At 47.5% G+C, this 16,464-nt stretch overlaps 1 protein-coding gene and 1 pseudogene across 7 annotated transcripts in view; both read right to left on the bottom strand.

The window, feature by feature from the left end:
- elgi (E3 ubiquitin-protein ligase NRDP1 elgi) overlaps window positions 1-16,464 on the bottom strand; it is a 56,142-nt gene that overhangs the window by 32,567 nt on the left and 7,111 nt on the right. For all 7 annotated transcript variants that reach the window (XR_012824938.1, XR_012824939.1, XM_075676625.1 and 4 more), the window contains exon 4: window positions 10,909-11,019. Coding sequence is in view for 5 of the 7 variants with exons in the window: in XM_075676625.1 (XP_075532740.1) it covers window positions 10,909-11,019 (111 nt within the window). In the remaining 2 variants the exon portion in view is untranslated. The remainder of the gene's footprint in view (window positions 1-10,908; window positions 11,020-16,464) is intronic.
- Window positions 4,969-6,899, bottom strand: LOC142566199 (uncharacterized; annotated as a pseudogene).

Raw genomic sequence — 16,464 nt, 5'->3', positions numbered from 1 at the left:
CAGGCCTGCTGACCCAGTAGTCACCGAGTTCGACGTGGCTTCAGGAACGACATGCTTTCCCGAAGAAGCCATTAATAATGATTGGCGATCCACGAAACGCACAACCGACGCGTCTTCAACGTGGGCGCAGGCACATAAAGCAACCGCCGGAAGCCCCGTGACCCTCCCAAAATGTTTTCAGTAGCGTGCGACAGAGGGCAGCACAGCAAAATGAAAGAGGCGGATTCTCCAGCGAACGGACAAAGGTGCGATCTGCAACATGAAGTTTCTTGGCAAGTAGCGCGTGCTCAGCCGCATGGTAAAACTTACAGCATTGACTTTAGGTTTGCTGTTGGCATGCTTGCGGATGCATGAAAGGAGGTAATGCAAGACACGCTTGGTTTGTGGGCATCAAACTCGGCACCGAGATGGAAATGGATTAGTTGGATTAGTCCCCTTCCATGGACTTTGTGATCAACAAACTGGGCAAGGCTGCAGTTTTTATTCCCACTGAGATAACTTTTGAACCATTAGCTGATGCTGACGAGTGATGCTGACAATGAGCTCGGCTTTTTTGCAGAGTTAACTGACAATGAAATAGTACACCAAGTGATGGCAGATTTGGATGACTCCTGACATTGAAAATGAAGAGCCAGCACGTGTGCTGCAAACGAGCTCCGAGTAGGCGTGAGCATTGATAATGTTCTCATGAGCGTACAGTGCTAACATGACTCTAGCCAAAATTAAAGCAGACCTCATTGCTTGCAAGTGGAATACCATACCGAAGCGAATCAACAAATTTTTCAAGCCACTAGGACAGTAACGTGTAGCGCTGAAGAGCATAGTTGACGATAGCACCCGCTGTCAGCGTTTATTTTTCTTGTCCTTCCCCCCTTCCTTTTTAATCAACGGCTCTTTTCAGAGCAACCTCAACAATGCAATGGCAGAGTTGCAGAGGTATAATGCTCTGTACTTGACCCTCTTAATCCAAGAAATTCAGCCAACGACCAATTTTCTGTACGCCCGATAATTCAGATGCCTTCGCAGCATCACCATATATCCCATAGAGTCAACATATAAGTATGTCTGAAATTGCGGACACAAAAAACATTCGCTGTACAATTTTCTGGACTTTTTTTCCATGTCCGCAGGTCGAAAAATCGCCGAAAAATCTAGTGCAAAGCGCCACCACGCATTCGTCACTTCACACTCCATGCCACCGAGAGCGAGTGATCGCTGCTAACCGTGCGGTCGACGCAGCCCCCGAGAGTCATTGAGGCCAGACAAGCTAGATTACGAAAGCGATGTCAGCAAACGAAAGCAGAAGGTGAAAATGAGCCTAAACCAATGTTTTTTACATGCAAAATAGGGAAAATAACTTGAAAAGGTGCGTACATAAGTGTTCGCTGTTAGGCGGGACCTATTTAGGTTGCTGCATTTTTTTTTATAGGGGACAAGTTGGTATTTAGCCGATACTTTCCCTAGTCTGTGACCCTGTGTTTGTTTATGGCTCGCTCCGTTCGCACGCAGCTAAGTTTTTCTCCTGTCTGCAACTGCCTTCGAGCCTGCCCTGCAATAGAGGAAACATGGAAAGCTATTTATGTTACGACAGACATGGCAATCGTAGCCAAGCGTCACCAACAGCAGCCAAGTGTCAACAACCAAAACTCCCTCCGACAGGCAACCAGTGGTCTGATTGGTCCACGCTCTCCGCCATGCACGACGACTTTCTGTGGCGGTGGTTCACTGGGCGGCACATAGCTGGGAAGAGTGGGTCGGTGGTGAACAGCCAATTTTTGGTCGCCGAGTGATGGGCAGCCGTCGCCGAGGAGCCGCTCGGCGGCAGCCGCCGGAAGTTCGGCGTTTTTTCGTTCCATGGAGGTTGGCCTTTACACAGTAAAGCATAGAAGTATTGCAGTGAAGCATATCAGGAGTGGGAAGGGGCAATTGTCACGGGACACGGTATGCATTCCATAATTTACATGCATGCCCCCACCGCCTCCTATCACAGTACGAGCACCGATATGCCTAATATGTGTACTGACAGGATTTCAGAGCTATTTCAGATGTGCTTATGGCAATATGAGCTCCTGGATGCAGTAAAAGGCATGCACTCATTTTTTTCGGACTGCCCGATTTTTTTAAAACATTTCTGCGGCCCCTATGTAGTCCAAGAACTCGGACGTTGACTGTACAGTTGCCAATTGATTTTTCGGACTCCAAAAATTCGGACGTGCTCGATTATTCGGTCAGCTTCGCGGCACCGCCATTCTCCCCATAGACCATAATGTATAACAACTGCCGAAAGTTCGGACACCTTGCAACCTCTCGTCTGATTTTTCGGACACTACTTGAGCCAACTCGATCGAGAGCACCATGCACCGACTCTGACCGGTGCATGGTTCGACTTGCTGAAAGCCATTTTTATTTTGAACGGAGCCTCCTTGCCGCCCCACGAAGTGGCGCTACTGCAAATCCCCGCTCATCATCGTTTCTGCCTGGTTCGATAGAGTGGCTCTACAGCAGTTGCGGTTTCAGCTTAGTAAGTCATGTCAAGACAATCCAGCAGCTGATTTGTTTCTTCGCGCACGACGCTGCGAGTAGGCCACGTTTTTCGTTTGTCCGACTGGTGTCGGCATGGTGGTGTTTGCTTTGTGTGCTGTGTCGAGGTTCCGGTGATGCAACGCGGAACGGAAACATCGCGTCGAGTGTCTAATGGCACGGGCAGTGCCCGCGCCGACTGCGCTGGGGAATGCCGGCAAGCGGGTGCCGAAAGGCCCAAGATTTGTCGCCTTCCAATGTGCTCCCTATTGAAGCGGAAAATGTTCTGCCGAGGCCTGCGCAGTGGTTGCATTGCAATTCTGGACACTGTCTCATTTGACAGTTTCACAGGTGCTGACACTGCTGTACTGACATGCGCAGAACCTGACGACGGCAAGATCCTTCGTCAGGTTTCTGCTGCACCGCCGGACAATGACTCTGAGTCGGAAGATGACACACCATGTGTTACACTGCCGTTGCATGCGGAGCGTGCACAAGCAGTGACTGTGCTTTCAGCCGCCGTACGACCCTCTCTGAGATTCAGGCTTATTGCGCGTAAACAGAACAGCGTGCAACGGCACATTCACGATTTCTTCAAGCCTACTGCCGAGCCCGAATAAGTGCGTGGAAATAAAGGATTTCATTTTTTTTCTTAATCTGCTTTTATAGACACCTGTTTATTCGGACATTTCCGCAGTCCCCGTGAGGTCCTAATAAACGGTCGGCGACTGCATCTATAAAATTGCGAGTTTTCTACATGCATTCGTTTCTTCGGACTGCTCGACCTTTTGGACGTTTTTGCGTTCACTAGAGTCCAAAAATCAGACATTGACTGCCTCTCTCCAGCCCTCTTCCTTTCCATTGCCTTTCCATGCAATCATCCTGCAGGTTCACCCCACTTTTCCCCTGCCTTGGAAAAAAAGAAACACTAGAAGAAAAAATGAAAAGGAAATTACACTAGTGAAAACTTGCCACCAAAACCATTTTCCCCCTTGTGTTATATATATAGTTCAACATCAATATAACAAAATCTGTAAAATCAGCAATTTGTTTCATTATATTGAAAGTTTATTAATATTGCACTATGGACCTTTTATGTAAGTACAGTCATTGACAAATTTTTCTGACGCAGAAGGGCCCGTAAAATTTCCCATGTTATAGAGCAATAGCAAAAAGGAAATTTCGATGACAAAACATTTTTTTTTGTTAAATTTGAGTCAACGACGAAATATATGGTTTTACGCTGTGTCAACGGTATTTTCACGTCAGCGGTATGAAGCAAAGCCAGCATCACTTTAAGGTTCACTCTGCACCAGCAGTTGATAGCATTGCCCCCATAGTGGGATGACGCCAGCATGAAAAGCGCCAGCAGAGGGGAGCAGCGAATGCTTCGTCTGCCTCTCGCTTTAATTAAGGGGGGAGCCTACCCTTGAGCTTCAACTTTTTTATTTCTCGAGATATCTCGATGAAATTTTCAGGGTAAGCTTGTAGCACAAACACATGAGGAACTATAAAGCTTCATGGAGCTCTGCTCACTAGTTCTCAAGTTACAGGAGTATATAAACGTGGTTTACATGGGTTCCTTGGGACATGCCTGGAGAATTTGCAAAATATGCTGGCACTCTGCAATTCAGCATAGTCATTCCTGGATACCTACCCCAGGGCAAGACAAGGCCCTTTTTCTAAATCTCCTTGCTGAAAAATTTTAGCACAGCCCTGAATTTAGTGTTACTAATTAGGCCTGCATTAACCAAATTTTAATTGTTTATTACAAATTCCAGAGACAATATCTTAAAAAAAACAGGCTTGTCTTGCCCTCAGAAATTTATTCAGGTACGGTATAAAAGAAGCCCCATGAAATTCCGATAAGTGGTTACCAAGATATGGCGTTCCCTAGCAGCCACACCAGGCAAAAAATTGATTCTTAGAAAACTGCCTTAGAAGATTGAGAGAACACCAACTTTTTTCTTTAGATATCTTGATGAAATTTTCAGGGTAGGCTCACAGCACCAACATATGAAGAATTACCAAGTTTCATAGAGTTGTGCCCACTGGTTCTCAAGTTACAGGAGTATATCAAGGTGATTTACATGGGTACTTCGGGACAGGCCAGGAGATTTGCAGAATGTGTTGGCACTGTGAAATTAATTATGATAATTCCTGGATGGGCACCTCAGGCAACAAGGCCCTTCTAAATTTCTTTGGTAAAAAATTTTAGCACAGCACCAAGTTTAATTACTACTTAGACATGCACTAATTAACCAAATTTTATTTATCAACAATTCCAAACACAATATCTTTAATAAGTAGGCTTTTCTTGCCCTCAAAAATTTATTTATGTACAGGATCTGATGAGTGGTTTCTGAGATATGCTGGGATGAACAGCCATACAAGAAAGAAAAATAATTCCAAGAAAATGGCCCTCGAAAGTTGGAGACATTTCCGGGCTTAAAATGATCCTGCTGAATAGTTGGAGCTGTCTCTGTGCTCTTTCTTATTTTGCCGCCTCCGAGTTTTCACTTCATTCTGTTTCTCAGCCTTGCCCATGCGCAGGGCATCTCTCTCAGCCGCTCGCTGGATGGCTAGGTGGCCAGGTGTGAGCCCCACCGACACAGAGACTTCTTTTGTGGCCCTGCAGCATCCAGATCCAGTATTATACCTTAGCACAGCTTCATGCAGTGCTGTCTCCACAGCAATTAAAGATGCGTGTTGCTCCTTGGGCATCAGGGACCACGGGACTGAGCGAAAAGACTCATATGCGTTTTGGGTCTTCGCTCCCAGGCAGCGTCGGAGCAGAGAATCCTGCGAGAGGCGCTCATATATAGGCAGCATGGCCTCAGCAACGTAGCCTGGAAGATTGTACATATGTATCGGCTGGGCTGCTCCTTTTTGCCGCAGCAGCCTTATGCCGGCACCATGAGTTGGCACCCTCAGGACAAAGTTCATGATGAGGCGCTGCTTCAGTTGAAGTGACGTAGTGGTATGATGCCATCACCGCACGCTGCATGGCAGCCACATCATTAGAATTGTTCCTGAAGGCCCAGCCATAGTAGACTGTTAATTTGTCAATGAGGGCCTTTGTAAGCCTGCCCTTGCCTCCTAATGGCTTCTCACTTTTCTGCACAAGATTGCGCAGTGCAGTCCCCATCCTTTTTTTGGACATGGTTCAGGCACTCCTCTTTTTACGACGGGAACAAGTCCATAAACATTCTCTTGTACCAAGGCAGAGAAAGTGGCACTGTCGCCGTCAGACAGAAGTGTTACATAACGGAGGTTGTGTTTGCCGACAGAACGTGCAAAGAGAATCAGGGCTGCCTCCACCTCCATCCTCCTGGATTTTGCATCAGTGTTTTTTGGCATACATGACTCTCATGCCAGCTTAAGTAGTCCGAGTTCCCAGGTTTCAGTCCTATCTGACAACCAAGGCACTGGTTTGATAGGACTACAGCATCCAAGATGAGGCCCGTGTGGTATTCAATGATCACCCCAACTCCAATGTGGGACATGTGACCACGCTTGTGCTAGGTCCCATCATACATGACAGTAATGTCCCTGGAAAAAGCCTGGGTCCATCTGCTTGTAGGCTTCTTTCTACCACAGCTGCAGATTCAGCGTAGAACTTTTCCATGCACTTAGCCTCCGGGTCCCTGAAGGTCTTCTTCAAGTGCTTTTTGAAACGTCCGATGGTGAAGACCTCTGTGCGACACATTCATTGCTGCCCAGAAGTCATTGAGAGCTGTCTGGCCCTTCCCTATTTGTTTCATCGCCATAATTGCTCGAATATTGACTTCAAAAGCCTGTCCTTCAATTTGACGCGCAGAATTCCACGCACTCGGAACAATCCCACAATGTGGGCACATCAACTCAAGTTTTGTTGCCAGTCCAAGGTTGGTGCCTTCTTGAATTTTCAGCCCACTTGCAAGGCAATGCTGGCACAAGGTGCTGGAGAGCAGGTCGCCCAGCACATCCATTTGCACAAGGCAAAATTTCCTGCCTTCAGTTGTAGCGCTGGCGGGTCCGGGCGTCATGGCTTGAAACGTTCTCTGTGTGGCTGGCATGGCGCCAAGTTGATCCTGAACGGCAGCACGTTGTGCCTCCGTCGCCTCTATCTCCCCGGGTGTCAAGAAATGTGTTTTCAAGCAAACGGTGGACGACGCATTCTTGCCCTTAGGAGGAGATGCGGGACCGGAGCTGAAGGCCGCGGTCGCTGATGTTGGTGGGCTCGGGTCACCAGGTGCACTTGAAACCACGCATTCTTGTGCCGATGAAGCAGATGGTAGTACGTTGCTGGCTGCGGCGACACATTCATCCTGTACCATTGTAGCAGGTCCTAGGATGCTGGAAGCGTCGGTGCAGTCGTCGGCAGCGCGCTTCGCCATGTGGATGGACCTTGTAGAATGCTTCCGTGCACCGAACGCGTGTCGCGTATCGAATTTCGTCGTAGGCATCGTGACCAACCACACAACGATCAACAGGCTGCACGAAACTGTTCAAGGGGCACGGCGACAGACTGTAAAGACGGCGATAGCGAAAATGGCGAAAGGCGAACGCACCGCATAAAGGAGAGAAAGAAGCCACAGCAGACAACGCTCAGGGGGAAGCCGGCGGAGACCATTGCATCAGCGCGTGCAACAGCCAATAGCAGCCGCCCATTCCCCCGCGTCCTCAAGGAGTGCGCGCTTGGTCCAATCATAGCCTCGGATTTCAGACACGGGAAACTCGAAAGCCGCCGCGAGGCCCCCAATCAAAAGCTAGCCACGCCTCGAGCACGCTGCTGCCGCCGCCACCGCCGGCAGCAAAGAGTAGCGCAAGAATTCACGAACAAAACAAGACCAAAATGGCGGTGCTCGGTTCAGCGGGAGAGGAATGGCGGGCGCGCATAGTTGGGGCATTTTCCACGCTTGCTCCGGCTCGCGGCTTGTTATATATTTAATTTTCCAATATTTTTATGGCGAATTCGACATTGATAACTACAGAAAAGGTAGTTTATAACACATACAACCGGAATATCTACTTTTCCAAAAATCGACTTTTTCGCGATTTTTCAGTTTTCAAAGGTCGTGTCCCGTCCCCCCTTAGAGCGTCTTGGAAACTCGAGATTACACAACCTCCAGTACTGAATGCGTGAGTATGCACTTGATGCCACACCTTCTCAGCACGGCCACTCTTAGCAGAGATGCACCAGCGTGCACAACCCCTTCCTCCTTTCATGCATGCTTGATTGCGGCACCTCTAGCCTCACTCTCCTCCCCCATTTCTCCTTGGTCGCGTGGGAAGACGGGGCTCAACAAATTACCATCCTTCTTGGCTCACCCTCGCACACTTTCACTTGATAGGACCTTATCACACTTGTGGACTTTATAGGCAATATGATGCTGCTACGCATCGCTTCGGCGGTCGCTCTTGGTCCTGCGGCATGCAATTTGAGAGTTGCGTTCACAAGCAGCAGCTTATAATTCAACCATATGATCATCTGCGTCCGCAGAGGTTTCCATTTATTGTCTCAGTATTCCTTCATGAAGGCAGTGAAATTATGTTATATATAATTATGTATAAACACACTTCGTTGCATTGAGGTTCTAAGTACGTGGTGTTCTGTGGACAAGAAGAAGTTACAAAAACTTCATTATACAGTCGAACCCGGATATATCGAATTATTGGCTATATTGAACACACAGATTACCCCCTTGAAGATACTATGTAAAAGTATAAAAAGAGGAAGAATCTGGACTTTGCAAGAAAGCTTGAAGTAATCCGGCGTGTCGAGAATGTAGAAAAGAAGTCCTCCGTGGCAGACGCATTCGGCATTCCGCGAAGTACTTTAAGTACGTTGTTAAAAAAGAAGCAGGACATTAAGCTTAAAGCAGGTGAGGAAAGTCGCTCGGGAGCGTGTCGTGTGCGCCCTGCTGCTTTTTACAAAGTGGAGAAGGCACTCTATACCGTATTTACTCGCATAATGATTGCACTTGTGTAATGATCGCACCCCTAAATTTTGTTGTCAAAATTCAATTTTTTTTATTTCCCGTGTAATGATCGCACCCAGAACTTGCCGCAGTGATATGTCGTGTGCCAAGTCTAGCTAATAATGATCGCGCTTACTATCTGTCGAATGCTACGCGAACGACTCATCTGCACGCACAAAACATTCTTAAGAAGATGCCTCATTTCATTACTTTCATCACTTTCCGCACTTCCATGAGAAAAAGAGGTACAACCAAACTTGCCTTTATTATGGGTAGGCTTTATAATGGTTGTGGTCAACAAAAACAAAAAAGGCGCCTTCCGATTCTTTTCATTTGCACTCGTGAGCATGCAACAAATCACGCGCGGCAATGATAGTAGCTACGTTTACACTGACACGTTAAAAGTGCACCCTATTCATACGCCGACGCTTGTAACACAGCTAAGATATTCGCCCACCCTTAGCGGAAACGTGCCGTGTTAGGATAGTAGTGAAGACAGATGCCGCAGTTTCCGCAGCACGCCGGCCATGCGCTTCTGTCACTGGCAGCTAAGTGCACCTATCTGTTTCTGTCCCCTCAAAGTGGACATGGCTACGTTATTGCCACAAACTTGCCAATATTAACAATATTATTCATCACTGATACGGAAGAAACTGTTTCAATGCCCGTAATGTACTCATGAGAAGAAAAAAAAAAATTGTGTTCGGCGCGTTCCGACTTGCTCCGCCGGCTACCATTTTTGTTTTGGTGTCCCACACCCGCATCCCGCAGCAAATGCGGGATGAAAAAAAATTTTTTTTTTCGCGGGAAATTTAACCCGTGTAATGATCGCACCCTGGAATTTGCGTCAATTTTTCTTATAAAAAAAAGTGCGATCATTATGTGAGTAAATACGGTATGTGGTTTCTTGAAATTCGAGCGAAAAATATTCCCATGGATGGCCCGATGTTAATTGAAAAGGCCAAATGGTTTGCTACGGCTCTTGGCGAAGATAACTTCTGCGGTGGCACTGGATGGCTGCAACGGTTTAAAAACCGCCACGGCATTGTAGGAAAGGCCATTTCAGGTGAAAGTGGGGCTGTCAGAAGCCAGGAGATGCAGCAGTGGCTTTCTGAGGAGTGGCCGAAGATCACTGAGAAGTTTTCGCCTGCAGAAATCTTCAATGCAGACGAAACTAGTCTCTTTTGGCAAATGTTGCCGAATAAGACACTCGCTCTTCGTGGAACCTCGTGCCATGGCGGTAAAATGAGCAAAGTGCGTGTGTCGGTGCTGCTTGTAGCCAACATGGACGGCTCGTGCAAGCTACGGCCATTTGTGATCGGGAAGAGCAAGTCACCGCGCTGCTTCAAGAACTGTAAACAGCTTCCCGTCCGCTACGGCTGTAATAGGAAGGCCTGGATGACAAGTCAACTTTTTGTTGAATGGCTGCAGGCTTGGGACGCTGAGTTGGGCAAGTCGGGCCGCCGAGTTTGTCTTCTGGTAGACAACTGTTCGGCCCATCAAACGACTTGCAAGCTGCAGCACATCGAATTGAAGTTTCTCCCGCCGAACACCACAGCGAGACTGCAGCCCCTCGACCAGGGTATCATAAAGGCATTCAAGGTAGGCTATCGGAAGCGACTTATTCAACATAACGGCTCATAAACCTCCGCATGGGAACCGATCTCAAGATTGACCTGCTCGGCGCGATTCAGATGATTATTGGCGCTTGGGGCGACGTGAAGCAGGCCACAGTAGCCAACTGTTTCGGCAAGGCAGGCCTTGAAGCGGCCGGAGATGAATGTCTGGAAGCTTTAGACGACGATGAGTGCTTGGAGGGCGCGTTCCGCGACTTTTCCAATTTTCCTGGCGCCGTCCCGTCCGAAGTTACTGTTGATGACTTCATTAATGCTGACAGCGAAGTTCAAGCGGTGGCCGACCTCGCTGATGAGGACATTGTGGCCGGAATGTGATTCGCGGCTGTTCCAATCGGTAAGCCACAATTTTTTATGATCGCGAGTGCTTTTTTGGCCTATATCTGTATATCGAATTTTCGCTATATCGAACTATTTTCCGATCCCCGTCGAATTCGATATATCCGGGTTCGACTGTACAGAAAATTTTGTTATATTGAAATTTGCCATATTGAGGTTTAATGGTACAAAGTTTTCCATATGTCATGTGTTAAGGTTTATTCAGTGTGCGGGTTACCCATCATCAGCAGCCTTTCCTAGTGAGTCAGGGCTTTGAGATATCCCTACCAGAAAAAGCACTAGACATGAGGTGGTGAAAAATAAAGGGTGCTTATGGCGGCTGACCGTACACCATGAATTTTTTTTTACTTTGTTTATATTTCGAGATTTGAACTAATTACATTAAATTAATCATAGATGCATAGTGACACATCAAGTCTAGCACAAATAATTCAAAGAACACTCTTGTTTACCTTGAGCAAGTTGATCTCTCGCCACTGTTCTCTGATCTCCAGTTGGAACTCATTGAGCCTTTGCTGCTGTGACTGCACCAGTGATCGAAGCTCCTTCACACAGTTGTGATCCTTCGGATAAAGAACAACAAACCAGTGAAGAGCAGCACAAATTTCACAAAAGTAAATATAAGCAATACATTTAATCAAGCCATGCTCTTGATTCGCACCAGAACATCATTAGATGTGCTCACATGAGATGCTCAGTACTGAAAAAGGGTATATGCAAAATTGTCAAACGGTATTACCGTATTTACTCGAATCTAACGCGAACCTTTTTTTCTGATAAAACTGGTCCAAGAATTGCATGCGCATTAGAATAGAGTATGACCCTAAATCCGCGTTACCATATCACCATCGGCATTCAAAAAATGACCGCCTCGTACACGCTTCTAGCCTAGCTGCTGTAGCTTCCTCCATGTGCATACCACCATGTTGTATGTGTAACCAGGCGCTGGTGTAACCTAGTCTACCGCCTGTCTTCCCGTTTTCTGCATTTATTCAATCAGCGAGGATGCGCCGACTGAGAAGACACACCGAGTCCACCATGCTGCCGCATTTAAAAGGAAAGTTATAATGTGTGCGGAGACTGACGGAAATTGGGCCGCATCATGGGCGTTCGAAGTACCCGAAACTTGCGTGCGGGACTGGCGCAAGCAGGAGGATAGTTTCGCCAGCAAAGCAACAAGGAAGGGTTTCAGTGGACCGAAGCAGGGCCGCTTCACCGAAATAGAAGAGTTGCTCGTGGAATATGTGCAAGAGCAGTGAGCGGCACGGCGGCCTGTGACGACCGATCTGCTCAAGGTACAGGCGATGCAGTTAGCCCTACAGAAAGGGCTAATGGGGAGTGACTTCAGAGCGAGCAGATTTTATGAAAAGAAAAGGCTTTTCTCTTCGAAAGCGGACAGCGATATGCCAAAAACTGCCCGAAGAATATGAAGAAAAATTGCACAGTTTTCAGCGGTACGTTTAGAAGTTGCGCCATAGAAACGGCTATCACTTCGGACAGATTGGAAATGCTGATCAGACGCCGCTCTACTTTGACATGCCTGCCACCACAACCGTTGAGAAAAAGGGGGCAAAGCAAGCGCACATTTTGTCTTCCGGCCACGAAAAAAACTAGTCATCGCTATGCTTTGTTGCACTGCGGATGGGCACAAGCTGCCCCCGTATCTTATCTTCATGTGGAAGACGTTCCCAAAAGGAATCGTGTTTCCGAGTGGCACGATTGTGCACGCAAATGAATGAAAAAGGTTGGATGACCAAGGACTTGGTCGCTAACTGGATTGATAACGTTTGGCGGAAGAGGCCCGGCAGCAGTTTGGGTCGGCGTGGGATGCTTGTGCTCAACGCGTTCAGGTGCTACCTTGACCAGCGCATCAAGGACAAGCTGGCTGCATGCAACACCGACCTTGTCGTGATACCTGGTGGTATGACATTGCAGCTCCAGCCGCTCGATGTTTGTTTTAACAAGCCAGTGAAAGATTGAATTTGGTCGCTCTACACCAAATGGCTTGTCAGTGGCTGCCACGAATTTACGCCTGCCAACAAAATGAAGCGTACCTCGCTGCAGTACTTTGCTGGATGGGTGAAAGACGCATGGTGCATGATCCTATCTGCCATAGTCAACGAGGCCTTTAAAAAGTGCGGGATTTCGAATGTCATGCATGGCTCTGAGGATGAAATGCTTTGGTCTGTTGATACCGATAAGGAGTTGTCTCACAGCGACGGCGAGTGATATCTACTGCCCCAAGCAACTCGTACCGGTGCAGTGAAAATCTTGGCGGCAAGGTATGCCACTTCCATTTGTGTTTTTATGCATTGCAACTTTAGTGTATTGGGAATAAATCTGTTTTTTCCAAATGAGAGAAAATAGTATTTCTATATGAAAGCACAAGGTGCACAGTATTGTAATCCACCCCCCCCCCCTTTTCTTTTGGTCCCGGAAAACGGGTTCGCATTACAATCAAGGTTTTCAATTTTTTTTCTTTAGTTTTTGGTCCTGGAAAACGGGTGTGCGTTAAAATTGAGGGCGCGTTAGAATCGAGTAAATACAAGAATAGAGTTTTAGAAATATTTTATCAGCCTAAATTGATTTAATGCTGCTCTTTAGTGTCCCTTCATTTCCCTTTCACTTTTTCACAGAAACCCATCCATTTAAAATTTTGTTTAACAAAGCAAGAATTTTCCAGGAATGGACATCCTGAACCCCCCCCCCCTTTCTTTTTAGTTTAGAATAAAGCTTTACTGATTACTTTGTGCCGGTGGGATCTAGCAGTGCAACACCAGGAGTAACATGCCTGATCTGTAAGTTTCAAAGTCGAGTGAGGTGTCTGCCACCTGGCATTGTGTCATAATGACCATACTTCTGAACCGGTAACCATTTTACTTCTGCACTGTACTTACTCAGTAGCATTTTGAATCTCACGCTGAAACACCAGCACTGGTACATTAGTGTGATGCCATAAATTTCAAAGTATTTTTTCTTACCTGTGTCGTTCAGGAGCAATAAAAGTTCTTTAAATTTGCTACTGTATTTATTCGAATCTAGGCCGATAGTTTTTTCAAATAATCATATTCCAAACTCTAGGGTCGGCTTAGATTCGAGGATTTTAAAAAACGCACCAGTTTTTCATTGGAACTGCTAAATATGATGCATAGTTAGCGCCATTTAGAAAAGTCAGTATCGCAGCCGCTACTAGCTGTGCCAGTAACCAACTGCACACAAGCGAGGTCGCCATTTTGACCTGTGTCGTGTTAGCCGTATCGGTGTGCAGCGTGGTGTTATCACGATGGCACCAAGCAGGAGATGCCACTACAGTGCCGCTTTCGTGCGAAAAGTTGTGATAGCTGCAAAGGCATCGTTGAACCTTCAAGCCAGGCAGGACTTCGGTGTCGACGAGAAAAATGTCCGTCGTTGGAGGGGACAACGACAGCAGCTTTTTGCGTGTGCCGCAACGAGGATGACATTTAGCAGACCAAAGAAGGGCCGTCACCACGAAGTGGAGACAGTTTTGGTCGACTTTGTTCGGACGCAGAGAGCAGCTGCCCTTCCAGTGACAAGAGAAGTGCTCCAAGCGAAAGGTAGGGAACTTTCGAGGGAGCGAGGCCTAATGCCGAAGGATTTCAAAGCCAGCCAGGGCTGGCTTCAGAAATTCATTAAGTGCTTCGGCTTCAGCCTCCGACGTCGCACTTCAGTCGCCCAGAAGCTGCCAAGCGATTTCGAAGAAAAGCTGATAGCTTTTCAGCGCTACGTGCTGCTAAAGAGAGAAGCGACAGGCTACAACCTTGGGCAAATCGGCAACGCCAACCAGATGACTGTGTATTTTGATATGCCAGTGGCATACACCGTGAATGAAAAGGGTGCCAAGGAGGTGAAGGTGCACTCTGCAGGCTACAAGAAGCAGCGCGCAACTGTGATGCTGTGCTGCACAGCTGATGGACATAAACTCCCTCCTTATATGATATTTAAAAGGAAGACACTGCCTGCTCGAGAAACTTTCCCTTTGTGAACTTTGTGCGGGCAAATGAGAACGGGTGGATGACGGGTGCAATGGTGGAAGAGTGGGTTGAGATTGTGTGGCGATAGCGTCCAGGAGCCCTTTTGACAAAGAACTCGCTCCTTGTCGTCGACTCTTACCGTGGGCACTTGATCGACAATGTGAAGGTTGCGCTCGCCCAAGGGAACACGGACCTCGCTGTCATACCGGGTGGTATGACGGGCCAGTTGCAGCCACTTGATGTCTGCATCAACAAACCTTTCAAGGATCGTCTGTGAAAATATTACACGGACTGGTTGACTGACGAAGACCACATGCCAACGGTAACGGGCCGCATCAAAGGTGCATCGCTATCGCAGCTGGCGGGCTGGGTAGCTGCAGCGTGGGATGAAATCCCAGGTACTTTGATCATGCGTGCCTTTAAAAAGTGCAGCATACCTAATGCGCTTGACGGTACCGAAGATAGTGTACTGTTTGACAGTGACAAGGAAGACAGCGACGACGACGTTGAATGAGCTCTGCACGTTCATGTTCAATAAATGCTGTTTGCATTTTGTGTACGCTGTCTTCACTTTTTTTGTTCGGCCTACGTTCGAGGTAATATAAATTTTTTTTTTTTGGCTTCGGACTTTAGGGGGTCGGCTTAGAATCGGGGTCGGCCTAGATTCGAGTAAATACGGTAAGTTCACTTTGTGGCTTCTTTAGTATACAATGCAGCCCATCTTTACCAAGAGAAAATTAACTAGGTCCAAGTGGACACCCATCAAAAGATATGATGTAAGAGTCAGCTGGTGCAGGAACTACAAGGCAGCATCAACCTCTGTCTTTCATTGTTTCAGCTTTTCTGGCTTACCAAGCCTCCTCCCACATTAAAATTAGCTTCTGTGGCATTCACTGACACAAGTGGACTTTTTACAGCGAAGCTTCATTTGCCTCTTCTTTTAATGTTTGCGCTGCTACTGCTGTTTCCTTGCACGGCACAGGGGTGGTGGTGCCTGTATATAAGTCCTGGCATGTGCACAATGCCCTCTAGAGTTCCCTGGCTGTCACCACATCAGCTTCTTGACAGCTGTAAATACAGTCGAACCCGACTACATAGAATTATTCTGTATATCGAACAATTTCTGAGCATGGTATAGTTACGAGTATATATAGCAAAAATTAGGCTTGCATCGAACAAAAATAGCAGTGACTCCTGATATATCGAATGACAAGCGGCGCAAGAGTGCCCACAGAAGTTGGCTTTCCCTCACGGCGGCGCAGCTCCATCCAACCGCTCTCCCTACCGTGACCGCGCTGCGTTGGGTGAGCCATTGGGTGAGCGTGGAGTGAGCTTGCAGGAAATTATCCTGGACCACCTGCAGCGCTTGCGCAGACAGCCAATCAGAGGCTCTTAGGCTATCGTCGTGCAAGATGGCACAAGTGCGAGTTGTCTCGCTGCTTTTCTGGTTCATTGTGCTTGCACCTTGTGGGCCTTCTCCCGCAGCGTTGCCGTGATGAAGCGGCAGAATTTGCTTTTTGCCGTATAGCTTGAACTGATAAATCGGGTCGAACATGGTGAGAAGTCGCATGACCCTGCTGCATGCAACATTCCAAGGAGCACTCTCGGATCTTGAAGAATAAGGGGGAGATTAGGGCTAACCGCACAAACTCGCGACTCGGTGCCCGTGGCGCCCGACGTGTACGCACGGCCGTGTGCAAGTGGTTAATCTGAAATTGCTTCAGACGTGCCGGCTTCCGCGTACCCAGTGATGACTGTAAATTCTGATGAGTGCGACGAAGCCGTTGCCGGTGTTGCTGAAGTTTGGAGCGAGCTGTCGGAATTTCTGGAAGCCGTTGACGAGTCAACGGTCGATGAGTTTGTGAGTGCAGATGATGGTGTCGCGACCACAGGAGATCCCATAAACAAAGACTACATTGCAGACATCGTACTGAGCACAAGTGAAAGTGGGCACAATTACGAAAGCAACGATGGTCCTTTGCCCACATCCTCCGAGGTGATTGGTGCACTCACACT

The sequence above is a fragment of the Dermacentor variabilis genome, unplaced genomic scaffold (genome assembly GCF_050947875.1).
Source record: "Dermacentor variabilis isolate Ectoservices unplaced genomic scaffold, ASM5094787v1 scaffold_12, whole genome shotgun sequence".
Taxonomy (NCBI): domain Eukaryota; kingdom Metazoa; phylum Arthropoda; class Arachnida; order Ixodida; family Ixodidae; genus Dermacentor; species Dermacentor variabilis.
This window is presented reverse-complemented; position numbering and strand designations above follow the sequence as displayed.